Genomic DNA, 27,604 nt, shown 5'->3' with positions numbered 1-27,604 from the left:
TTCCACCATAATTTGCAAATAAATTCATTAAAAATCCTACAATGTGATTTTCTGGATTTTTTTTCACAATTTGTCTGTCATAGTTGACGTGTACCTATGATGAAAATTACAGGCCTCATCTTTTTAAGTGGGAGAACTTGCACAATTGGTGGCTGACTAAATACTTTTTTTCCCCACTGTATGTTGTAACAAGGTAGGGTTGGTAAACAGAGGATAGCCCTATTTGGTAAAAGACCAATTCCATATTATGACAAGAACAGCTCAAATAAGCAAAGAGAAACGACAGTCCATCATTTCTTTAAGACACAAATGTCAGTCAATACGGAACATTTCAAGAACTTTGAAAGTTTCTTGAAGTGCAGTAGCAAAAACCATCAAGCGCTATGATGAAACTGGCTCTCATGAGGACCGCCACAATGGAAGACCCAGAGTTACCTCTGCTGCAGAGGATAAGTTCATTAGAGTTACCAGCCTCAGAAATTGCAGCCCAAATAAATGCTTCACAGAGTTCAAGTAACAGACACATCTTAACATCAACTGTTCAGAGGGGACTGTGTGAATCAGGCCTTCATGGTCGAATTGCTGCAAAGAAACCACTACTAAAGGACACCAATAAGAAGAAGAGACTTGCTTGGGACAAGAAACACGATCAATGGACATTAGACCGGTGGAAATCTGTCCTTCGTCTGGAGTCCAAATTGGAGATTTTTGGTTCGAACCGCCGTGTCTTTGTGAGACGCATTGTGGGTAAACGGATGATCTCTGCATGTGTATTTCCCACCGTAAAGCATGGAGAAGGAGGTGTTATGGTATGGGGATGCTTTGCTGGTGACACTGACTGTGATTTATTTAGAATTGAAGGCACACTTAACCAGCATGGCTACCACAGCATTCTGCAGCGATACGCCATCCCATCTGGTATGGGTTTAGTGGGACTATCATTTGTTATTATTATTATTCAACAGGACAATTTGCTTTATCTTGGCCAGGTCGCAGTTGTAAATGAGAACTTGTTCTCAACTGGCTTACCTGGTTAAATAAAGGTTCAATAAAATAAAATAAAAAATGACCCAACACACCTCTAGGCTGTGTAAGGGCTATTTTACCAAGAAGGAGAGTGATGGAGTGCTGCATCAAATGACCTGGCCTCCACAATCCCCCGACCTCAACCCAATTGAGATGGTTTGGGATGAGTCGGAAGCCAGAGTGAAGGAAAAGCAGCCAACAAGTGCTCAGCATATGTGGGAACTCCTTCAAGACTGTTGGAAAAGCATTCCAGGTGAAGCTGGTTGAGAGAATACGAAGAGTGTTCAAAGAATCTCAAATATAAAATATAGTTAGATTTGTTTAACACTTTTTTTGGTTACTACATGATTCCATACGTGCTATTTCATAGTTTTGATGTCTTCACTATTATTCTACAATGTAAAACATTTTAAAAAATAAAGAAATACTCTTGAATGAGTAGGTGTGTCCAAACTTTTGACTGGTACTGTATATGTGGAGGTACATTATGTATACACTATGGTTGTGTTTTCTCATTTTCTTTTAGATGAGGGGCCAAATTGAGCATCAGCTGGCATCAACTTTCACTCTACTCATGTCAACAAACATATGAGCATATCCCAGAGCATTACAGCCATAGACACACACCACATATCCCACACCATTACAGCCATAGACACACACCACATATCCCACACCATTACAGCCATAGACACACACCACATATCCCACACCATTACAGCCATAGACACACACCACATATCCCACACCATTACAGCCATAGACGCACACCACATATCCCACACCATTACAGCCATAGACGCACACCACATATCCCAGAGCAATACAGCCATGGATGCACACCACAGAACAGAACAGTGACATGAGTGGTCAGGTGAAAGGTCATGAAACATCTGGAATATGGAACCTCTCTATATCATTTAGAACACTCGGTTAACGCCTCATATACTTTCTCATCAACTCTGACCATATTGACACCTTGGCCATCTAGTGATTGCACTCCCATAAGAAAGTGGATGGAGCATATACAGTGGAGAGAACAAGTATTTGATACACTGCCGATTTTGCAGGTTTTCCTACTTACAAAGCATGTAGAGGTCTGTAATTTTTATCATAGGTACACTTCAACTGTGAGAGACGGAATGTCATGCAAAAATCCAGAAAATCACATTGTATGATTTTTAAGTAATTAATTTGCATTTTATTGCATGACATAAGTATTTGATCACCTACCAACCAGTAAGAATTCCGGCTCTCACAGACCTGTTAGTTTTTCTTTAAGAAGCCCTCCTGTTCTCCATTCATTACCTGTATTAACTGCACCTGTTTGAACTCGTTACCTGTATAAAAGACACCTGTCCACACACTCAATCAAACAGACTCCAACCTCTCCACAATGGCCAAGACCAGAGAGCTGTGTAAGGACATCAGGGATAAAATTGTAGACCTGCACAAGGCTGGGATGGGCTACAGGACAATAGGCAAGCAGCTTGGTGAGAAGGCAACAACTGTTGGCGCAATTATTAGAAAATGGAAGAAGTTCAAGATGACGGTCAATCACCCTCGGTCTGGGGCTCCATGCAAGATCTCACCTCGTGGGGCATCAATGATCATGAGGAAGGTGAGGGATCAGCCCAGAACTACACGGCAGGACCTGGTCAATGACCTGAAGAGATCTGGGAACACAGTCTCAAAGAAAACCATTAGTAAGACAGTACGCCGTCATGGATTAAAATCCTGCAGCGCACACAAGGTCCCCCTGATCAAGCCAGCGCATGTCCAGGCCCGTCTGAAGTTTGCCAATGACCATCTGGATGATCCAGAAGAGGAATGGGAGAAGGTCATGTGGTCTAATGAGACAAAAATAGAGCTTTTTGGTCTAAACTCCACTTGCCGTGTTTGGAGGAAGAAGAAGGATGAGTACAACCCCAAGAACACCATCCCAACCGTGAAGCATGGAGGTGGAAACATCATTCTTTGGGGATGCTTTTCTGCAAAGGGGACAGGACGACTGCACCGTATTGAGGGGAGGATGGATGGGGCCATGTATCGCGAGATCGTGGCCAGCAACCTCCTTCCCTCAGTAAGAGCATTGAAGATGGGTGGTGGCTGGGTCTTCCAGCATGACAACGACCCGAAACACACAGCCAGGGCAACTAAGGAGTGGCTCCGTAAGAAGCATCTCAAGGTCCTGGAGTGGCATAGCCAGTCTCCAGACCTGAACCCAATAGAACATCTTTGGAGGGAGCTGAAAGTCCGTATTGCCCAGCGACAGCCCCGAAACCTGAAGGATCTGGAGAAGGTCTGTATGGAGGAGTGGGCCAAAATCCCTGCTGCAGTGTGTGCAAACCTGGTCAAGACCTACAGGAAACGTATGATCTCTGTAATAGCAAACAAAGGTTTCTGTACCAAATATTAAGTTCTGCTTTTCTGATGTATCAAATACTTATGTCATGCAATAAAATGCAAATTAATTACTTAAAAATCATACAATGTGATTTTCTAGATTTTTGTTTTAGATTCCGTCTCTCACAGTTGAAGTGTACCTATGATAAAAATTACAGACCTCTACATGCTTTGTAAGTAGGAAAACCTGCAAAATCGGCAGTGTATCAAATACTTGTTCTCCCCACTGTATATATATATATATATATATATATATATATATATATATATATACACAGTTGAAGTCGGAAGTTTACACAGACCCGTCGCCAGACCTCAGTCTTAAGGGGGGCATATGAAATACATGGGAGGGCAGGGCACAATTATTATTAGCCTACAGTACGTATATTTAATAATACATTCCCTCAAGTGGGGGGGGCACAAGCATTTTTGGGGGCGGGCCCGGCCCCCTATGGCCCGGCCATAGCGACGGGTGTGAGTTTACATACACTTAGGTTGGAGTCATTAAAACTCGTTTTTCAACCGCTCCACAAATATCTTGTTAACAAACTATAGTTTTGGCAAGTCGATTAGGACATCTACTTTGTGCATGACAAGTAATTTTTCCAACAATTGTTTACAGACAGATTATTTCACTTATAATTCACTGTATCACAATTCCAGTGGTTCAGAAGTTTACATACACTAAGTTGACTGTGCCTTTAAAGAGCTTGGAAAATTCCAGAAAATGATGTCATGGCCTTAGAAGCCTCTGATAGGCTAATTGACATAATTTGAGTCAAATTTTTTTTTTTTCACCTTTATTTAACCTGGTAAACCAGTTGAGAACAAGTTCTCATTTACAACTGCGACCTGGCCAAGATAAAGCAAAGCAGTGCGATAAAAACAACAACACTGAGTTACATATGGGGTAAAACAAAACAAAGTCAAAAATACAACAGAAATACATATAATATACAGTGTGTGCAAATTTAGCAAGTTATGGAGGTAAGGCAATAAAATAGGCTATAGTGCAAAATAATTACAATTAGTATTAACACTGGAATGATAGATGTGCAAGAGATGATGTGCAAATAGAGATACTGGGGTACAAATGAGCAAAATAAATAACAATATAGGGATGAGGTAGTTGGGCGGGCTAATTTCAGATGGGCTGTGTACAGGTGCAGTGATCGGTAAGGTGCTCTGACAACTGATGCTTAAAGTTAGTGAGGGAGAGAAGTGTCTCCAGCTTCAGAGATTTCAAAAGAAATCAGCCAAGACCTCAGAAAAAAACATTGTAGACCTCCACAAATCTGATTCATCCTTGGGAGCAATTTCCAAATGCCTGAAGGTACCACGTTCATCTGTACAAACAATAGTACGCAAGTATAAACACCATGGGACCACGCAGCCGTCACACCGCTCAGGAGGGAGACGCGTTCTGTCTCCTAGAGATGAACGTACTTTGGTGCGAAAAGTGAAAATCAATCCCAAAACAACAGCAAAGGACCTTGTGAAGATGCTGGAGGAAACAGGTACAAAAGTATCTATATCCACAGTAAAACGAGTCCTATATCGACATAACCTGAAAGGCCGCTGAGCAAGGAAGAAGCGACTGCTCCAAAACCGCCATAGAAAAGCCAGACTACGGTTTGCAACTGCACATGGGGACAAAGATCTTACTTTTTGGAGAAATGTCTGGTCTGATGAAACAAAAATAGAACTGTTTGACCATAATGACCATCGTTATGTGGGCAGAACTGAAAAAGCTTGTGCAAGCAAGGAGGCCTACAAACCTGACTCAGTTACACCAGTTCTGTCAGGAGGAATGGGCCAAAATTAACAACACACGTACAAACCTGCCTCCTCTGGTGTGAACACTTGGCAAATAAAGGTGATTCTGATTCTGAATTGTTATTTCTATTTCAACCACATGGGGGTGCCAGTACCCTTTCCCCCCTTATTTTTCCCTTTTGTTGGGCAACAGATTAGGCCGTGTGTGCATTTTATCATAACTATGTCCATGTTCATGCAAGAGCGTACAAATGCAACATGTAGCTTAGGCTACAATTCATAAAAAAATAGTGTTCTGTTTTTATCACAATATACAGTTACAAAATATAGCTTACATTATCTAATTTGTATACAGTATTTGACAGTTTAGAAGGTCAATATAATTGTTTTCACATACAAACAATTTAATTTCCATCAGATTTTCCAATTTTCATATAATTTCATATTATAACAGTAATCTCAAAATACTGAAAGCCACCGAAAAGTTGATTAGGAACTAAATGTACGGTAAATTATATTATTGACAAATACAGTATACTCCAGTTTGTGTATTTGTAAAGCACCACACCACAAGCAACATGGCAACACGTGAGCATTAATATTAACAGACAATCATGTGTTCCGGACACAGTCCACTACTAATAAGTGCACTTTGAGTAACACATACTGTATATAACATACATGATGATTAGCAAATCTCTTGCTCCATATTCAATGATGAGCCTAGGGAAAGCTCAAATACACTCACATTTACACCACGATAAGAGAGGCTCTGAGTTTAGGAATATTCTAATGATTTATAAAGATGCTACAATTTACACAGATTATTCAACTTCAAGACTACTGAACTGGAGTAAAAACCTATGGAACTGAATATGGGAGGAAACATTGAACATTTTACATATTTACAAACATAGGGCAGAATGCAAACTTGAGGTCCAAACTTAAGTTTTTTTATTTACAAGTTACACATGTAGATCTCAAATTCGGATTTGGCCCATAGAAAAGGCTTTCTGCTCTTTTGGCTGCATTCATGGAGGACAAACAGTATGTTTTATTTGTTTTGTTATTCGGTGGTGGGGGCGGGTGCTGTACACTCAGAGGGATGATTCGGCGGTAAGTCTGTGTGGGAGGGGTGGAGCCAGGAGGAGGGAGGGGCTAGGAGAGGACTTGTACATCTCTGCAACCTGAGGAGGAGACGGGATAGGAGTGTCTGGAGACTCTGCAGAGAGAGAGAGAGAAGGGAGGGAGAGGGGGGAGAAGGGAGGGAGAGAGGGGGGAGAAGGGAGCGAGAGAGGGGGGAGTCAGAGAGAGAGAGAGAGAGAGATGAGCCTCACACCAGAGGGACAGAAAGAGTAATATGGAGCAGTCATGGTGGAATATAATGAATGCTTGCCTGTGAATGCTCATGAATCTTACCTACAACTGCATGCATGCTTGTGTGTGTGTACGTGTGTGTATCTTACCTATCTGAGTAGTGTGTGTAGCGGGCATAGTGCTGATGACCAGTGTGTGTCCAGTCAGAGGGTCCTGGGCTAACTGGGTGTGGCCTGGGTGGTGCAGTTGGGTGGGCTCTGACGCCAGACCTGGAGATTAAAAGACAAGCCAGCCAATCAGGACAAAGGAAAACCGTTAATGTACACTCTACTACCCACCTCCAAGTAGCGTCATAACATCTATATTGCTTATTAATATTATTGATGTTATGTTACAATACACAGACTCACCTCCCAGCAGCATCTCGTGCAGAAGGTTGTCTATCTTGGCCAGACCACAGAGTTTAACAAACTGCAGTTGTTCTATCATCTGCCAGGTGATGGACTGTAGAGTAGGCAGCAGTAGCAGCAGCTCTCCAAACCTCCCTCTGGAGTCATACTGACGGTCATTAATATAGTCCTCTAGACTCATCTGGACCTGTAGACGCATCGCCTTGATCTTAGACGGGTCACGCAGAGACTTGGCATCTGGAGAGAAGGAGGGATGGAAAGATGAAGGGATGGAGGGAGAGAAAGGATGCGTGAATGATATGAAATGAATGCGTGCAGGCTTTTGCCGTCTGCTGAAACGGAGGGAACAGAGAACAGTCACATGTCAATGATTAACAAAACCATTCAAATCAACTTTGTTTTGTTGAATACAGAAGCTATTGTGTGGTATATGGGTGTGTAAAAGTGGAAGGCTGCCTGAATCGTGGTTGTTAACGTGCTTACCAGGGTCAAAGAAGACAATGGCCTTGAGAGCAGCATACTCATTGTCATCTATCTGGATCTCCTGGAAGGGCAGGACCAGCTCATCTAGAACACGGTTAGCTACACGACTGATCTCCGGCTCTGCACTGCTACCATGGATCACACACCCATTACCTAGAGAGGGAGCAGGGGGAGGTGAAGGTAAATGTGTGTTTTGGGAGAGGGGTAGGGGGGTTGAGTGTGTGTTTCTCCACGTGTTGCGGGGGATGTATGTGTGCGTGTGTGTATGTATGTGTTAGTGCCTGTGTCTGTGTGTATGTTGGTGAATGTACTTGAAGCATGTCACTTACAATCACCATTTACTTATTCATTATTTTGATAGTTTTACCATCTACAAATCATCTGTAGGGGCGATCCAAGAAAAGTGTCTTCCATGTCTTTCTTTCTGATAAAACGTGTTTAAGTCAGAGGCCTCCAAAGACTTGAGTCAATGATTATCTGGTTGTATAACAGTCTTACAGGGTAACCGACCTGTTAACCTTGATATGTCAGCTTTAAATCAAGCTTAGCACGGCAGTATGGCAGGTTCTGATTGGGTGTTACTGAGGGATAAAGGTGAGAGGTGATTGGTCAGTTCTTACCAAGAAGCAGGAAGTCCTTATAAGGCATTGACCTCTTGGCGACCCCTAGTAGAAGGTGTTCCCCTGCGTGAGCCCTGAGCAGACTCACCTTGACAAACACACACACACACACAAACAGACACACAAAACACACACACAGACACACGATACACACACACACAAACAGACACACAAAACACACACACAGACACACGATACACACACACACAGACACACGATACACACACACAGACACACGATACACACACACAGACACACACAGGGTGAGAAACAATGACATGAGTGACCAAACACAGGCTACAAACATATCTCAGCTCGAGACTCATTTGACTCTAAACCATTAGCTACGGACTAAAGCTAGAAACATTACTTTGTGTTTCTGGAAGGTCACACGCACATTCAAAAGGCTTTAGTTGAGTCATGGCAAAACTTTGGTAACCACTGTTTTGTTTCAGTTCCAGTCACTACTAGGTGGTCATATAGGTCCAGACAAGTCAGGTTGTTACCTGGTCGTCCAGGGGCAGCTCACCGAAGGCAGGGATGTATTTGGCCCATTCCACCAGCACTAACAGCTGTTGTCTCATGGAGTCACAGACATCACCCACACCAGCCGACTTCTGTTCCGATGCATCTACTGCACCACTGGGACTGGACACACTGATCTAGAGTGGGGAGAGAGAATGAGTAGTCATGCAGATGATTGGAAACACTGATGATGATGATGTGTGTGTACATGTGTGTGCACGTGTGTGTGTGTGTGTGTGTGTGTGTGTGTGTGTGTGTGTGTGTGTGTGTTACCTGTTGAGACAGTGACTCTGCCTGGGCCAGAAGAGTGATAGGTGGGAGATCCTGATTGTCCTGAATGTTTCTTCTGGAGCTGATACGATCTCTCTCATTCTGTACCGCTGAAATACACACACATCCACCATCACACACACACACATCAGATCAGAGATATTAGTATGACATTACCATGTTACCATTTCCAGAATCTAAGGTGTAGGACTGAGAAACACATAGATTCAAGTCCCAGTTTGCCTATCCCTGGAATTTGCTACAATATCATAATAATAATTTTGAATAGCTGACTTCTAGTTCAGACCAAACTATGCAGGAGAACAGGCTGTGTAGAGAGGTGAAGTCAAAAGTTAACCAATAGTATCCCTGAACAACATGTCTGAAAAGGCACATGATTGGGTGTCATAAAGCTCTCTGCCAAGGTTATAGGGCCCATAAACACACACACAATTCTTTTCTGATATCCCTCATAAACACAGTGTTCTCCGAATAATCATGTTTGGTTTATGGCAGACCTAGTTTCAGCCTCCCAGCCTCCCAGCCTCCCAGCCTCCCAGCCCTGATACCCTCCTCACACTGACTGTTTTATTTGTTTAATTTGTGAGTACAGAGCTAGTGCTGGGCTGGAACAAAAGCCTGCACATGGATGGAGATGAATGCCATATTCTATTGGTATTCAGTAGTACTGATGGTACTGGTTTGATGTGGCCGACCTTCTTTCTTCATGCCAGCTCTGAAACACTTGTGGAGTCTGCAAAACCGACACTGGTTCCTCTTGTCCTTGTCCACCACACACTGACGGTTAAACCTGGAGACACACAGACAGATACACACACAGGATTACTGTCAATATCGTAACTCTATGGGCCTACCTTGTAGTTCTGTTCGTTGCAATATGACTACACTCTTAGAAAAAAGGGTTCCAAAAGGGTTCTTCGGCTGTCCCCATAGGAGCACCCTTTTTGGTTCCAGATAGAACCTCTTTGGGTTCCATGTAGAACCCTTCTGGGTTCCATGTAGAACCCTCTGTGGAAAGAGTTCTACATGGAACCCCAAAAGGTACTACCGGGCACCAAAAAGGGTTCAGAAGAACCCTTTTAGGTTCTAGATAGCACCTTTTTTTCTAAGAGTGTACTGTACCTGCAGGAGTGTAATGTTAGACATAGGCTCTGGTAGCTGCAGCTATAGGCTGGAAACACAAACACACACTCCCCTACCTGCAGGAGTAGACATGGTTCTTGCGTATGGAGCGTCTGAAGAAGCCTTTACATCCGTCACAGCTGGAGGCTCCATAGTGTTTCCCTGTAGCCTTGTCTCCACAGATAGCACAGTTAGAGTTCACAACATCTGCCTGGGACTGGCCCGGCTCCGCTGGCATACTGTCTGGAACACACACATTACACAAAGACTGGGTTAGACCGCTGAGCTGAAGTCTATAGGTATTAGTGCAAGGAGCTAATGCAAGTTTTATGGTCTCAGGAAAGGTTACTCATCACACACCTACATACACACACGCACACGCACACACGCATCCTCCTGGCATCAGAAAACCTCCTCCGTTGAAATAGAGAATCATTCATTCCTTTGTGCATGTGAAATCAAAGCATATTGACAAAGGAAGAGAAGGACAGCGACTCAGTGGGGATTCAGATATGTACTAGCTGACTGCTATCTGTATGTTGACAGATGATTGATTAGCAAAGCCTTTCGTGCTTTTATCTGGGATACATGTGAAAGACACCAATAATATTAAACCACACTCCAAAACCATGCAAGGTTAGGGATCTAGTTTTCTATATCTACATGGCTCCAGAGATGAGAATGGCGCCAGAGAAGATGGCTGCCGTTTTACAGCCCTCTAACCAATTGTACTATTATGTGTGTTTTTTCGCATTATTTGTAATTTATTCTGTACATAATGTTTCTGCCATCGTCTCTTATAACCAAAAAGAGCTTCTGGACAGCGATTACTCACTTCGTATTGGACGAAGATTTTTTCTTCAACAAGTCGGACGCGAAGGATATCCTACAGACACCCGACAAGGCCCAAATCCCCGTCATTCGCATGAGAAAGAGACAGAGATATCGTGGACGTAGGTCGGGGTGCCTTGTAAGGATCCGACGGCGAGTGAGTAAACTGCCTCTTCCATCAATCCAATTAGCCAATGTTCAATCATTTGAGAATAAATTGGATGACCTAAGATTAGGGTTAGGGTTAGGGTTACAAAGGGTTAGGGTTAGGGTTAGGGTGGTGGTCTGTGTATATTTGTAAACAACAGCTGGTGCACAAAATCAAATACTAAGGAAGTCTCAAGGTTTTGCTCGCCTGAGGTAGAGTATCTTATGATAAGCTGTAGACCACACTACTTACCAAGAGAGTTTTCATCTATATTTTTCATAGCTGTCTATTTACCACCACAAACCAATGCTGGCATTAAGATTGCACTTAATGAGCTGTATAAGGCCATAAGTGAACAGGAAAACGCTCATCCAGAGGCAGCGCTCCTAGTGGCCGGGGACTTAATGCAGGGAAACTTAAATCCGTTATACCTCATTTCTACCAGCATGTTAAATGTGCAACCAGAGGAAAAGAAACTCTAGACCACCTTTACTCCACACACAGAGACGCATACAAAGCTCTCCCTCGCCCTCCATTTGGCAAATCTGACCATAACTCTATCCTCCTGATTTATAAGCAAAAACTAAAGCAGGAAGCACCAGTGACTCGGTTAATAAGGAAGTGGTCAGATGACGCAGATGCTAAGCTACAGGACTGTTTTGCTAGCACAGACTTGAACATGTTCCGGGATTCTTCAGATAGCATTGAGGAGTACACCACATCAATCACTGGCTTCATCAATAAGTGCATCGATGATGTCGTCCCCACAGTGACCGTACGTACATACCCCAACCAGAAGCCATGGATTACAGGCAACATCCACACTGAGCTAAAGGGTAGAGCTGCCGCTTTCAAGGAGCGGGACTCTAACCCGGACGCTTATAAGAAATCCCGCTATGCCCTCCGACGAACCATCAAACAGGCAAAGAGTCAATACAGGACTAAGATTGAATCGTACTACACCGGCTCTGACGCTCGTCGGATGTGGCAGGGCTTGAAAACTATTACAGACTACAAAGGGAAGCACAGCCGCGAGCTGCCCAGTGACACAAGACTTCCAGACGAGCTAAACCACTTCTATGCTCGCTTTGAGGCAAGCAACACTGAAGCATGCATGAGAGCACCAGCTGTTACGGATGACTATCTGATCACGCTCTCTGTAGCCGATGTGAGTAAGACTTTTAGGCAGGTCAACATTCACAAGGCCACAGGGCCAGATGGATTACCAGGACATGTACTCCGAGCATGTGCTGACCAACTGGCAAGTGTCTTCACTGACATTTTCAACATGTCCCTGACTGAGTCTGTAATACCAACATGTTTCAAGCAGACCACCATAGTCCCTGTGCCCAAGGACACTAAGATAACCTGCCTAAATGACTACCGACCCATAGCACTGACGTCAGTAGCCATGAAGTGCTTTGAAAGGCTGGTCATGGCTCACATCAACACCATTATCCCAGAAACCCTAGACCCACTCCAATTTGCATACAGCCCCAACAGATCCACAGATGATGCAATCTCTATTGCACTCCACACTGCCCTTTCCCACCTGGACAAGAGGAACACCTACGTGAGAATGCTATTCATTGACTACAGCTCAGCATTCAACACCATAGTGCCCTCAAAGCTCATCACTAAGCTAGGGATCCTGGGACTAAACACCTCCCTCTGCATCTGGATCCTGGACTTTCTGACGGGCCGCCCCCAGGTAGTAAAGGTAGGTAACAACACATCTACCACACTGATCCTCAACATGGGGGCCCCTCAGGGGTGCGTGCTCAGTCCCCTCCTGTACTCCCTGTACACCCATGACTGCATGGCCAGGCACGACTCCAACACCATCATTAAGTTTGCCGACGACACAACAGTGGTAGGCCTGATCACCGACAACGATGTAACAGCCTATAGGGAGGAGGTCAGAGACCTGGCCGTGTGGTGCCAGGATAACAACCTCTCCCTCAACGTGACCAAGACAAAGGAGATGATTGTGGACTACAGGAAAAAAAAGAGGATTGAGCACGCCCCCATTCTCATCGACGGGGCTGTAGTGGAACAGGTTGAGAGCTTCAAGTTCCTTGGTGTCCACATCACCAATGAACTATCATGGTCCAAACACACCAAGACAGTCGTGAAGAGGGCACGACAAAGCCTATTCCCCCTCAGGAGACTGAAAAGATTTGACATGGGTCCTCAGATCCTCAAAAAATTCTACAGCTGCACCATCGAGAGCATCCTGACTGGTTGCATCACCACCTGGTATGGCAACTGCGCGGCCTCCGACCGCAAGGCACTACAGAGGGTAGTGTGTACGGCCCAGTACACCCTGCCATCCAGGACCTCTATACCAGGTGGTGTCAGAGGAAGGCCCTCAAAATTGTCAAAGACTCCAGCCACCCTAGTCATAGACTGTTCTCTCTGCTACCGCACGGCAAGCGGTACCGGAGTGCCAAGTCTAGGCCCAAAAGACTTCTCAACAGCTTCTATCCCCAAGCCATAAGACTCCTGAACAGCTAATCATGGCTACCCGGACTATTTGCACTGCCCCCCCACCCCATCTTTTTACGCTGCTGCTACTCTGTTAATTATTTATGCATAGTCACTTTAATTCTACCCACGTGTACATATTACTTCAACTACCTCAACTAGCCGGTGCCCCCGCACATTGACTCTGCACCGGTACCCCCCTGTATATATAGCCTCCCTACTGTTATTTTATTTTACTTCTGCTCTTTTTTTCTCAACACTTTTTTGTTGTTGTTTTATTTGACTTTTTTATTAAAAAATAAATGCACTGTTGGTTAAGGGCTGTAAGTAAGCATTTCACTGTAATGTCTACACCTGTTGTATTCGGCGCATGTGGCCAATACAATTTGATTTGATTTGAGAAAAATCCTTCAAAACTCAGAACCAGACCAAGTCCCAACCTCCACAGACACTGACATAGAACAAGAACCAGTGTATTGGGACCCAGACCCCATGTGATCTCAAGACCAAAACCATGAGATCAAGACTTAGAAATATACCAACAAAAACACACCAGAAATATTCCTGCATACACCAACCACGTCCAAGGTGGAAGAGTACATCTTGACAATGCCAGAGAGAAGAAAGTCAATGTTTGACCAACTTTCCTTCAATTCTCCTTTTATCCATCAACGTGTTGAGATAACAACTTCTCCTCTTTCTGTAGGCCCACAATAAAGCCTTTATGACACACTGCAGATTCATATCCTAACAAACCTCTTATCATTCATGGATTATTAATTAATGGATAAATGCATTATTCAACTGTTTTTTAAGTGCATTAATGAGTGTGAGTGTATAAGTAGAATGACAAACTACATGTCTACGTATGTAAACTATGTGTTTGTGTGTGTGTGTGTGTGTGTGTGTGTGTGTGTGTGTGTGTGTGTGTGTGTGTGTGTGTGTGTGTGTGTGTGTGTGTGTGTGTGCGTGTGCGTGCGTGTGCGTGTGCGTGTTTGAGTGTGTGTGCGTGTGCGTCCACTCACCTCCCCCACCGTAGAGGACGTCAGCATGATCGAAGCCCAGGGTGCTGTATGTTGGGTCCAGTCCCTCACTGTAGTTGGCTACATCCATGTCCAACAGGGAGTTACTCACTGACACAGACGGATACTTCATCCCTCGCTTTCTTTCCCTTTGTCACTGTCTCTCTCTCTCTCTCTCTCTCTCTCTCTCTCTCTATCCTTTCACTGGCTCTGCTCCCTCTCTTTTTCTCTGCCTGTCTTTCTCTCTGTCGCTCTCTTTATTTGTTCCACGTTCTTCGCATCACTTTCTGTCTATTTCTTCTTCTTCTTCTTCTTCTTCTTCTGTCACATTCAGTTCTTCAACCTTTCGGAGTGCAGAAAGTAACCTAAGGTCCCTGCTATTTGATTGGTCATCTAAAGTGGGCGGGCCTTGACGAAGACATCTCACCTAGTTGCACATTACTTATCTCTTTCTTTCTTTTATCTGTCCTTCTTTCCCTCACTTATCACTGGGATGGAGAGATAGCGGAGAGATAGATATTCTCTGTTTGTGAGACATATTGGCAAGTTTGACAGGGTGGTGACGATGTCATTAGGTGTGTGTGTGTGTGTGTGTGTGTGTGTGTGTGTGTGTGTGTGTGTGTGTGTGTGTGTGTGGCCAGTATTCTGTGGCCTCCATAACCTGCCTAATCTAATCAATAGCAGAGCAATACAACAGCATCTAATCTACAGGGAGGCAGAGCATAGAGAAAAACACCACTGATACCACCAATTGACTCCCATTATCTTCCCTCTATCCTGTTGTATTGCTGATCATAAACAAGACATGGTTGACCCTCTACTCCTACTATTCACATAGTTTCACTGCACTAAATACCTCTGTTAGAGATTGAACGCAATCTGATTGAGGTAATATAATGAATCTAAGATAATTGAATGGCCTGCATCATTCTGTTTATGATTGGGGCAATACTAATGACGGTAGGGAGGAGGGTGTGGGGATATACAGTATATCAAGAGCAGTTAATCTAACTGTGGTAAATATCTCCTAATGGCACATACAGATGTAGGATCTTAATTTGATCACTCTTTTATTGCTGTGAATTTTCCTGCACAGCAGAAAATGCAAACTTGTAGTGTATTTGAGTTTTAAAAAGGCTTCTAAAGTTTGTAATTTCCACTTTGACATTTCAGACTTGATTTGGCCAAAAATTATCTACCCCTACAAAAAATTTCCATTCATTCACATTTCCTGTTGCTGCAGGATTCTTTTTCTGCTGTTGCAAACTGGCTCAAATTAAGATCCTACATCTGTATCACTAATTCACTACCGAGAGAGAGAGAGAAAGGAGTTGTGTGCTTGAGTGTGTGTGACAGAAACAGAGTGTGTGTGTGCGTGTGTGTGAGAGAGAGAGAGAGAGAGAGGTGTGTGTGTGTGTGTGTGAGAGAGAGAGAGAGAGAGAGAGAGAGAGAGAGAGAGAGAGAGAGAGAGAGAGAGAGAGAGAGAGAGAGAGAGAGAGAGAGAGAGAGAGAGAGAGAGAGAGAGAGAGAGAGAGAGAGAGAGAGAGAGAGAGAGAGAGAGAGAGAGAGAGAGAGAGAGAGAGAGAGAGAGAGAGAGAGAGAGAGAGAGAGAGAGAGAGACAGAGGTAGGTAGCATCAACCATAAGGTTACTTGATGAAGACCATGCTAATGAAAACGTGTTTGCTTCATGACTTTAGCAGCAAACAGAGTGGACATGTTACTTTCTTTTCAAACACTGCAGCCGAACCATATTACAGTCTCTGTCTATGCTGCCTAGCCTCAATGCCTGTCTCTCCCGCAGCACACGTAGTCACATGTCTGGTTGGTGTGTTAGCAACTAAAACCCTACAGCAGGGCCATTAAGCCCAGAGCTAACAGGCTAGCGCTGTGTGAAACACTCATAACCCTGTCTGTCTGACATTTCAAACATTTCAAACACTGTATATAACAGGTATACAGACCACACACACACACAATGCAAAAAATATGGAGCTATCTTGGTCTATCTTGGTCTTCATTTAGAGATTGTCATTAGAAGTGAGTCTGATGAAACCGGTTAAAAAGTACCTTTTAGTTCAAGTAGAGGACGTGAAATGGGTTTTCATGTGATCTTTACCATCCTGTGTGCAACAAAGATATCTTATCTGTTTTACCTCAAGAAAAGACCTGCGTTGTGTAGATACTGTCTCTCTCTTCCAACCAGGGGAGATTATTCTACATTATAAACTGGGTGGTTCGAGCTCTGAATGCTGATTGGTTGACAGCCATGGTATATCAGACCGTATACCACAGGTATGACAAAACATGTATTTTTACTGCTCTAATTACGTTGGTAACCAGTTTATAATAGCAGTAAGGCACCTCTGGGGTTTGTGGTATATGGCCAATATACCAAGGCTAAGGGCTGTATCCAGGCACTCCGCGTTGCGTCGTGCATAAGAACAGCCCTTAGCCGTGGTATATTGGCCATATACCACACCCCCTCGTGCCTTATTGCTTATTTATCCGATTTAGATATTATTACATAGCAAAAGTTGCAGCATCCCAACTTTTGGATTACTTTTAATAGAATATCTTGAATATTACAATTTCACTATCTCAAGCTGGTGTCATTCTTTGACATTCTTACTGAGAGCCAATGGTCTCATATCAAAGACATTGAATTGATTAAATGATCCTTTAAAACCATTGGTCTAATATAAGGAAGTCATGGTCTAGCTCTACAGTTGATGGGTAGGTAGGTCTACATGCATTGAGAACAATGAGGTTGACTACAGCCATGAGCAAACATAAGTTTTATGGAACTGTATGAGGAAGTTCTCACTTCACACAGTTTTTAAATTCACACAAGTAAATTAACCTATGGCATAGCCCAACTACCACACTCTTTAGTTGTTCTATTTGGGGAAAGGTTTATCCCCCTCAGATTGAACTACATGAATTACATTTATTTTAGTAGGCAACTAATAATATGCCATTTAGCAGACGCTTTAAAAGCGACTTACAGTCATGTGCGCATACATTTTTACATATGGGTGGTCCCGGGGATCGAACCCACTACCCTGGCGTTACAAGCGCCATGCTCTACCAATTGAGCTACAGAGGACCACCCATACCATGGAAAGGTCCTGTGTTTTATGTCTGTGGGATATAGGCTAGGCTACCTGAGAGCTAGCTCACCCTTACTGTAACTCCCATCATCTAGCCTACCTGTCCTGTCCTATCCTGTACAGTTGGGGTAACACCCAACTAGACAAACACAGGACCACGTGACAAGTCAATGTATCTACTTGGAGTGCTACGACCCAAATACAGCTGAACCGACAAGGTAAGGTACGAAAGCAGCTGATGTCTCACTTTTAAACACTCAACAAAGTTAATAATCATGCTATTATTCTGTAATAATGGAACTGTATACATAATGTTAATTTGTATATTTTCAAAGGAGACCGCTTACCTTTTCTTTGTTTGTCAGCTATGTATATTAATTCAACAGAACGTGAGTCCACCTGTAAACTAGCCACCAGCTTTGAGGCGACACTTGTCCCACGGTGTCACCGCACGAAATGGGAGAGTCGTGGGCGAGGAGTTGAAACAACACACGGAAGGTTGGAAGGGAAAGCTATGGGCCTATAATTCATTGAGCGACACATTTGATGGCGTCGGCTTAGGCTGTCATTACATCGATTTACTAAACAAACTGAAAGTAGGGTGGGGACGTTAAACAGTAACTAGCCTCCATAAAACTCAGAGAGAAAGGAATATAGGTGTGTGTGTGTGTGTGTGTGTGTGTGTGGTCAGCATTGCCAATTCTGTCGAGACGGGGGTGTAAAGAGTGAAGAGGAGGTCATGTTTCACAAAATAATAGTAGCAATGTATTTATTTATTACAATATTTAGACCAATATGTCGCCAGATCTCGCCCTTAAAGATAGTTTTAGCAAACATTGAAATCGACATAAAGAGAGAAACATCATTGGCACAAGTTATTTTAAATTCCAATATGATAATAAATAGATCATAGTCAAGTACACAGTAAGACATATGTAGCTATATAAATAAGCAGCAGATGGCGCTAAAGTACTGTTTAAAAGGTCACACAGACCGTGTTCTGTTACACGTATAGCAGTGTCCCCTCCCTAGGAAGGTAAGCATGTCGAAACAGCTGAGGGCCGTGATACTGAGGAACACCTCATTAGTGTTCTGCAGCTGCAGGTTTCTCAGGTAGTACATCCTGAACACGTGATAGGGGACGAAACACACCAGCAGCACCAAAGCAAAACCCAGGCTCTTCAGCTGAGCCGAGAACTCCTGGTGAGACAAGCAGTCTCGCCCGTACTTCCTGTTCAGAAGGACCATGACATGACACTGTAGTGCTGTCATCACACAGGCCACAATGATGATCACAGAGCTCATGATGTAATTCAGCACTACGGCACCAACGTGGGTTTCCAGGTGACTGCCGAACTGGAAACAGTAGGAGTCATTGGCAGCCATTTTGTTTGTCTTGTTGTCGGTGGTGTTTTCGTGGACATCAGTGCCGTATTTGAAATAAAGGATGGGGGGAATGACCATAAACATCACCACCCACACTGCCACGCTGGCGCCAAAAGCATGCAACTTCCTGGAAAAGAGACGAGACCCTCTGTGATTTTGTGAGAAACTGATATTTGCCTTGCCCATCCCCCATGGCATGACACACACATTGAGAGGCATATGGTCCACCTCTCTACCTCTACTGCCTGTAGAACACAGTTAACTACCTGTAGAACACAGTTAACTACCTGTAGAACACGGAGGGTTAACTACCTGTAGATCAAGGTTAACTACCGGTAGAACACAGACTGTTAACTACCTGTAGAACACAGTTAATTACCTGTAGAACACGGTTAACTACCTGTAGAACACGGTTAACTACCTGTAGAACACGATTAACTACCTGTATAACACGGAGGGTTAACTACCTGTAGAACACAGTTAACTACCTGTAGAACACCGAGGGTTAACTACCTGTAGAACACGGAGGATTAACTACCTGTAGAACACGGTTAACTACCTGTAGAACACGGTTAACTACCTGTATAACATGGAGGGTTAACTACCTGTAGAACACAGTTAACTACCTGTAGAACACAGAGGGTTAACTACCTGTAGAACACGGAGGGTTAACTACCTGTAGAACACGGAGGGTTAACTACCTGTAGAACACAGAGGGTTAACTACCTGTAGAACACAGAGGGTCAACTACCTGTAGAACACGGAGCGTTAACTACCTGTAGAACATGGTTAAGTTAACTACCTGTAGAACACGGTTAAGTTAACTACCTGTAGAACACGGAGGGTTAACTACCTATAGAACGCGGAGGGTTAACTACCTGTAGAACATGGTGGGTTAACTACCTGTAGAACACAGACTAATAACTACCTGTAGAGAACATGGTTAACTACCTGTAGAACACGGTTAACTACCTATAGAACCCGGAAGGTTAACTACCTGTAGAACACAGAGGGTTAACTACCTGTAGAACACGGTTCATTACCTGTAGAACACGGAGGGTTAACTACCTGTAGAACACGGAGGGTTAACTACCTGTAGAACACGGTTAACTACCTGTAGAACATGGAGGGTTAACTACCTGTAGAACACGGAGGGTTAACTACCTGTAGACCACTGTTAAGTTAACTACCTGTAGAACATGTTTAACTACCTGTAGAATATGGAGGGTTAACTATCTGTAGAACACGGATGGTTAACTACCTGTAGAACACTGTTAACTACCTGTAGAACACGGTTAAGTTAACTACCTGTAGAACATGGTTAACTACCTGTAGAACACGGTTCACTACCTGTAGAACACGGAGGGTTAACTACCTGTAGAACACGGTTAACTACCTGTAGAACACGGTTAACTACCTGTAGAACATGGTTGACTACCTGTATAACACGGTTGACTACCTGTAGAACACGGTTAAGTTAACTACTTGTAGAACATGGTTAACTACCTGTCGAACACGGTTAAGTTAACTACCTGTAGAACACGATTAACTACCTGTAGAACACGGTTAACTACAGATGTAGGATCTTAATTTGATCACTCTTTTGCAGGAAATGCAGACTTCTAGTGTACATGAGTTTTAAAAACACTTCTAAAGTTTGTAATTTCCACTTTGAAATTTCAGACTTGATTTGCCGTAACGAAAAAATTATCAACCCCTACAAAGATGTTAATTAATTATAATTCACATAATAATTCACATTTCCTGTTGCTGCAGGATTATTTTCCTGCTGTAGCAAACTGGCTCAAATTAAGATCCTACATCTGTACCTGTAGAACACTGACAGTTAACCATCTGTAGAACATGGTTAACTATCTGTAGAACTCGGTTAATCTAACTACCTGTAGAACACAGTTAACTACCTGTAGAACTTGGTTAACTACCTGTAGAACACGGTTGAGTTAACTACCTGTAGAACACGGTTGTCTGTCTGTAGAACATGGTTAAGTTAACTACCTGTAGAACACAGATGTTTAACTACCTGTAGAACACGGTTAACTATCTGTAGAACATGATTAACTATCTGTAGAACATGGACAGTTACCTACCTGTAGAACACGGTTAACTATTTGTAGAACACGGTTAACTACCTGTAGAACACAGACGGTTAACTACCTGTAGGAGACGGTTAACTACCTGTAGAACACGGTTAAGTTAACTACCTGTAGAACACGGTTGAATTAACTACCTGAAGGACACGGTTGAGTTAACTACCTGTAGAACACAGTTAACAATTTTTAGAACATAGTTAACTTCACTACCTGTAGAACTCGTAGCGATCCTTCTTGCTATGGAACCCCAGCAGTCGTATGACGAGGATGACCACGTAGAAAACAAAAGCCATGTACATGTGCACGTGGATCATGGCACTGACCACCTTACACAGCATCTTCCCCAACCCCCAGTACCCAGCAGCATAGTAGTAGATCCTGAAGGGTACGGTGAGCAGGAACAGGAAGTGGGCCAGGGTGAGGTTGAGCAAAGCGATGGTGATGACTGATCTCATGTTGGATTGGAGGATGTGGATCATCAGGGCCAACCCGATGTTCCCAATGACCAGGACCAGGCTGTAGATGGACACCAGGGTCAGGCGGTTGAGAGAGGACAGGGGGTTGTTGGGCTCAGACCCGGACATGGTAGAGTTAGAGGGAACCTGAGACGCCATCTTAGCTGGGGAATGGGAGAGAGAGAGAGAGAGAGAGAGAGAGAGAGAGAGAGAGAGAGAGAGAGAGAGAGAGAGAGAGAGAGAGAGAGAGAGAGAGAGAGAGAGAGAGAGAGAGAGAGAACAGAATGCAGTATAGCAGACACTCTTATCAATTCAAATAAGGAGGGTAAACAACCAACCACACAATATCATCATTGTAGGGATTGACGTTATATCAGTGTTGTGTTTGAGACCACCTAAATAGAGTCAGAGTCAAGACCAAGACCGGAGGGGGGGCGAGACAGAGTCAACACCGAGACCGGGAGGGGAACAAGGTGTCCAGAAAAATGTGAGTCCAATTCAAGACCATGACTGTACTTTTGTCAAATCGCCACCATAATAAGAGTAAAAAATGTCCAGCATTTCTGTGTTCATATTTCAGAACAACATATGGATTCTTTAGACATTCAGAATAGTGAATAAATGCATGCTGAGGGAAAATAGAGCCATTCTACAAATTATTACTAACTCAAACACAGTGGGGAACAATGGGCCTTCTATGCCTTCAGAGAAGGGCTAAGGATTTATAAAATATTTAGTATAATTATATAATTATATTATTATTTTCAATGATGTTCTGATCTAAATCTCTTCAGTTTGTGTTGGAAAGGAAAGGGTTACCACTGAAGAGAAAAGAATATCAGGATTTTTCTTTGCTGTCTCTGGTGAGATAAATCTAGCTAGCTAAGTCAGCTATTGGCTAGGCCATCAGAAGCTACAGTAGATAAAGGCATCTGCCGTTCAACTGTATTAGGGCAACATTTTGGAGTGACAGTGGAATCAACCAATCACATTTTGACTTAATGTGTGGGACCATTTTTACAAAAACATATGGAAACTACTGCCTTCTTGAAGGCCAACCGGTCACTGCGCAATAGCGAGCAGTAGTTTTCCCACGGTCTAGCTATCTAGCTTTTGCTGTCAGCTAATTAGCAACATCCTCTGTAGCAGCTGCAGCAGGTGTTATCAAAGAGGATGTTGCTAATTTGTTAGCTTCTCCCTTTTCAAGAATAACTTTCAACAAGAAGTTATGTTTCAAATTATCATCATCAGGTGAGTGGAACTGAGTTTTTTATTGCAGCGCGCTTGCTGTTGTTAGCCATCTCTTTGAAAATAACGTATATGTGTGAAATATTGTTGCATTTAAAATGACAGCATTTTAGCAACATGAAATCATATTAAAATCTGTTCATATACACCCCCAGGAAGAATATGACACTTCACATTTTTTTGGGACAAGAGACCACTTAGATATGGTCATTTTCAAATTTTCATAAATTCTTAGAATCTTTGGGAATTATGTATACTAAGGCATTTGTGAAAATTCTATAGCAATATAGAGTGGGAAAGCGGCCGTGCGCTTGGACAATTAATAAACACTGCAGTAAATAAAACCGAATAAAAACATCTGTCTTGTCCAGGACCGGAGTCTACACAGACCGGTGCGCTATAGCCAATCAGAGCTACAGTAGGCCTTTATACAAACAAGCCATTTACCACACAGGCCTGCCATCATTCACTTTGAACTGGACTGTGTGTTTACAGGCAGTTGCAACAGCGCGACTTTAGATCATTAGAAGGCATTCGCCAAAAGCCACAAAATACACCTGAATGGATTTCTGCACATATGTAAACACCACGGGAGTCCTCATACATTTGGGAACTTTACAGTCCTATTGATCAAACAACCATGAAAAGGTGGGCTCTCTCGCCCTCAGTTATGCACATCAACAACAACAAGATCAACAACTAATGCAAGCAAGAGCAAGATGACATTTTTTATGCAATGTGGCTGACGCAACAGATCAGAACGTTTAGCTTAAAATGTTGATAAACTATTAGGCTATTTCTTCACATTGTAAGCGCAGCAATGCGCACGTGGTAGTAGGCTATAAGCGCAAATGTTCCATTAGCGGAAAACACCATTATCAAAGTGACCGCAAATGCAATTATGCATGTAATGCTTTTATTATAAAGGTGCATTTTTATGGTGAAAATTATCTTCCCCAAACTTGAAACTTACGCGCTGCTTATGTACAGTTGAAGTCGAAAGTTTACATACACTTAGGTTGGAGTCATTAAAACTAGTTTTTCAACCACTCCACAAATTTCTTTTTAACAAACTATAGTTTTGGCAAGTCGGTTAGGACATCTACTTTGTGCATGACACAAGTAATTTTTCCAACAATTATTTACAGACAGATTATTTCACTTATAATTCACTGTATCACAATTCCAGTGGGTCACACTACGTTGACTGTGCCTTTAAACAGCTTGGAAAATTCCAGAAAATGATGTCATGGCTTTAGAATCTTCTGATAGGCTAATTTACATTATTTGAGTCAATTGGAGGTGTACCTGTGGATGTATTTCAAGGCCTATCTTCAAACTCAGTGCCTCTTTGCTTGACATCATGGGAAAATCAAAAGAAATCAGCCAAGACCTCATAAAAAAAAATGTAGACCTCCACAAGTCTGGTTCATCCTTGGGAGCAATTTCCAAACGCCTGAAGATACCACGTTCATCTGTACAAACAATGGTACGCAAGTATAAACACCATGGGACCACTTAGCCGTCATACCGCTCAGGAAGGAGACGCGTTCTGTCTCCTAGAGATTAATGTACTTTCGTGCAAAAAGTGCAAATCAATCCCAGAACAATGGCCAAGGACCTTGTGAAGATGCTGGAGGAAACAGGTACAAAATTATCTCTATCAACAGTAAAACAAGTCCTATATCGACATAACCTGAAAGGCCGCTCAGCAAGGAAGAAGCCACTACTCCAAAACCGCCATAAAAAAAGCCAGACTACAGTTTGCAACTGCACATGGGGACAAAGATCGTACTTTTTTGAGAAATGTCCTCTGGTCTGATGAAACAAAAATAGAACAGTTTGGCCATAATGACCATCGTTATGTTTGGAGGAAAAAGGAGGTGCTTGCAAGCCGAAGAACACCATCCCAACCGTGAAGCACGGTGGTGGTAGCATCATGCTGTGGGGGTGCTTTGCTGCAGGAGGGACTGGTGCACTTCACAAAATAGATGGCATCATGAGGAAGGAAAATTATGTGGATATATTGAAGTAACATCTCAAGACATCAGTCAGGAAGTTAAAGCTTGGTCGCAAATAGGTGGTAGCATCATGCTGTGGGGGTGCTTTGCTGCAGGAGGGACTGGTGCACTTCACAAAATAGATGGCATCATGAGGAAGGAAAATTATGTGGATATATTGAAGTAACATCTCAAGACATCAGTCAGGAAGTTAAAGCTTGGTCGCAAATAGGTCTTCCAAATGGACAAGCCGAAGAACACCATCCCAACCGTGAAGCACGGTGGTGGTAGCATCATGCTGTGGGGGTGCTTTGCTGCAGGAGGGACTGGTGCACTTCACAAAATAGATGGCATAATGAGGAAGGAAAATTATGTGGATATATTGAAGTAACATCTCAAGACATCAGTCAGGAAGTTAAAGCTTGGTCGCAAATAGGTCTTCCAAATGGACAATGACCCCAAGCATACTTCCAAAGTTGTGGCAAAATGGCTTAAGGACAACAAAGTCAAGGTATTGGAGTGGCCATCACAAAGCCCTGACCTCAAACCTATAGAACATTTGTGGGCAGAACTGAACAAGCGTGTGTGAGCAAGGAGCCTACAAACCTGACTCAGTTACACCAGCTCTGTCAGGAGGAATGGGCCAAAATTCACCCAAGCTTGTGGAAGGCTACCCGAAATGTTTGACCCAAGTTAAACAATTTAAAGGCAATGCTATCAAATACTAATTGAGTGTTTGTAGACTTCTGACCCACTGGGAATGTGATGAAATAAGTAAAAGCTGAAATAAATCATTCTCTCTACTATTATTCTGACATTTCACATTCTTAAAATAAAATGGTGATCCTAACTGACCTAAAACAGGGAATTTTTACTAGGATTAAATGTCAGGAATTGTGAAAAATTGAGTTAAAATGTATTTGGCTAAGGTGTATATAAACTTCTGACTTCAACTGTATGTCAGTTAGGCTCTACACCCCTTGTAAAGCGGATCAATGTGCTTCATTTGAAGAAGTTATTTGGCCACTTTAGTTGTGATATAAATCTTATCAAAACATATAGGCCTATGGTCTAGGATACATGAGGTGTGCGACTATGATTTGAAAAAGTCGCAAAAACAAGACATTGTTTCTTATGCTGGGCATCTTTCACAAGTGATAATATATAATTCACAAGTGATAGGCTAATATTGTCACCCATCAGACGATTCTTGATTTAATCTTGTCTTTACATATACTAAATAATATATGTGTGAAATTTGTTTTGATTTAGAATGGACCATTATCATGCACCTGTATCGAAACAGGGGCAGTGGGAAAAAATACGTCATCTATGCACTTAAATAGCAAATGGAGGACGTTAAGTGCCTTGCCTTGAGCAAGGCACTTAACCCTAATTGCTCCTGTAAGTCGCTCTGGATAAGAGCGTCTGCTAAATGACTAAAATGTAATGTAATGATGTAAAATGTTTTCCCAGTGGTTTATTTTCATGCCAGCCAGGTAGGCTATACTCCTGTTGTAAATATAAGCAATGTGCTTAATATTAGGAAAGTTGAGAAATAAATATAGTAGGCCTAGCCTATAGAAAGCTGATGGGACACTCCTCTTTTTATTAGCTGCCATCACTCTGTTTTCTGTTTTTGCATTGCCTATAGAAATGTTGCGCAACATGAGCTCATGGGCCCTCATGAAGTGTTTGATTAGATTTTCGAAACCATTTGCATTGATGTCAGAGTGATTAGAGGGACAATAGAGTGCTAATTACCAGGCAGTTAGCACGTTTGGTAGGCTACTAATGACCAGCAGCAGCATCAGAGCTTGGAGAAGCCTAGTTACTGTGACTAAACGGTAATGTGGAATTTGACTGCATTCATGACTCGTGACCGCCGATGTGGCAGTAATACGGTCACCGCAAAAGCCGTAAGTACTACAGCACTGCATTATATACGTACTGTCGGTCACAGTGGGCACATATTGTAATACAGTGACTGATTGTACCTGTCCATATCTACTGGGAGTGACAAAATAATGACAATTCAACTATCAGGAAAACACCAATGCGCAACACAATCCTCCTCACAACCTTAAAATCTATCAAGTCTCATGTCACGATTACAGAAGTCTTAAGTTCTGAATAATGACGATAGCATATATAGCAATAGCAAATCAAATAATTCTGTAGACCTACCTTCTGATGGATCAGGTAGAAACTATTCACAGAGAAGGAAACCAGGGTGGTGTGAGTGTCAGAAGGTTTTTGTGAGTGCCAGGGCATACGGTATGTGTGTGAGAGAGTGTGTCCCCTGCACTTTTACCAGAGCTGCTCACACCCTCCCTTTTCTTTGTATAAATGCGCAATGCGTTTGACAGGTCCTTTTTGCATACTGTGTGCAGTCAGAAACACACACAACACGTTACTCACCAGAGGTGATTATACATATGGCTGCTCAGCCACGGAACTTCAACTTCTACCCTCTAACCAGCTCTATGTTCTCACGCTGACAGAGAAGGCTGTTCAACAGAACTGAAACAGGATGTGGTGAAAATTGAGACATATGCCAAATTAGCCAAGACTTCTCTTCCAGTAATCAAGATCATTACTCCATCGTCGTGCTCAGAAACAGCTGAAATACACTCACCGGCCATCTTATTAGGTACACTACACAGTACACAAAAATGTATTGCTCCTACAGACAGTGTGTCACGTGGCTTGCTATATAAAGCAGGCAGACAGGCATCGAGGCATTCAGTTGCGGTTCGGTTGAACGTTGGAATGGGCAAAGCTAGTGACCTAAGTCACTTTGAGCATGGTATGATCGTCGGTGCCAGG

General features: G+C 43.0%; 2 protein-coding genes across 3 annotated transcripts; both read right to left on the bottom strand.

Moving 5' to 3' along the window:
• Nucleotides 1-6,139: 6,139 nt before the first annotated feature.
• On the bottom strand, nucleotides 6,140-18,111 carry hnf4g (hepatocyte nuclear factor 4, gamma). Of its 2 annotated transcripts, none has more exons than XM_041861630.2 (10): nucleotides 17,923-18,111; nucleotides 10,054-10,219; nucleotides 9,550-9,644; nucleotides 8,837-8,943; nucleotides 8,545-8,700; nucleotides 8,039-8,126; nucleotides 7,419-7,571; nucleotides 6,936-7,172; nucleotides 6,675-6,794; nucleotides 6,140-6,430 (listed from the first exon to the last, which is right to left on the bottom strand). In XM_041861630.2, exons 2-10 carry the CDS (start codon nucleotides 10,212-10,214, stop codon nucleotides 6,306-6,308), a joined length of 1,242 nt encoding a protein of 413 aa, XP_041717564.1. In that variant the 5' UTR covers nucleotides 10,215-10,219; nucleotides 17,923-18,111; the 3' UTR covers nucleotides 6,140-6,305. The 2 variants fall into 2 exon arrangements, with proteins under 2 accessions (XP_041717564.1, XP_041717563.1); XM_041861629.2 differs by lacking the exon at nucleotides 17,923-18,111 and adding an exon at nucleotides 14,468-14,847.
• Nucleotides 18,112-18,364: 253 nt separating this feature from the next.
• LOC121549520 (probable G-protein coupled receptor 141) lies at nucleotides 18,365-27,316 on the bottom strand. Its single transcript, XM_041861311.1, has 3 exons — nucleotides 26,963-27,316; nucleotides 21,283-21,691; nucleotides 18,365-19,088 (listed from the first exon to the last, which is right to left on the bottom strand). Exons 2-3 carry the CDS (start codon nucleotides 21,684-21,686, stop codon nucleotides 18,560-18,562), a joined length of 933 nt encoding a protein of 310 aa, XP_041717245.1. The 5' UTR covers nucleotides 21,687-21,691; nucleotides 26,963-27,316; the 3' UTR covers nucleotides 18,365-18,559.
• Nucleotides 27,317-27,604: the final 288 nt, after the last annotated feature.

Source organism: Coregonus clupeaformis, chromosome 34, assembly GCF_020615455.1.
Source record: "Coregonus clupeaformis isolate EN_2021a chromosome 34, ASM2061545v1, whole genome shotgun sequence".
Taxonomy (NCBI): domain Eukaryota; kingdom Metazoa; phylum Chordata; class Actinopteri; order Salmoniformes; family Salmonidae; genus Coregonus; species Coregonus clupeaformis.
Note: the sequence above shows the minus strand (reverse complement) of the source record. Positions and strands in the feature narration are given on the sequence as shown.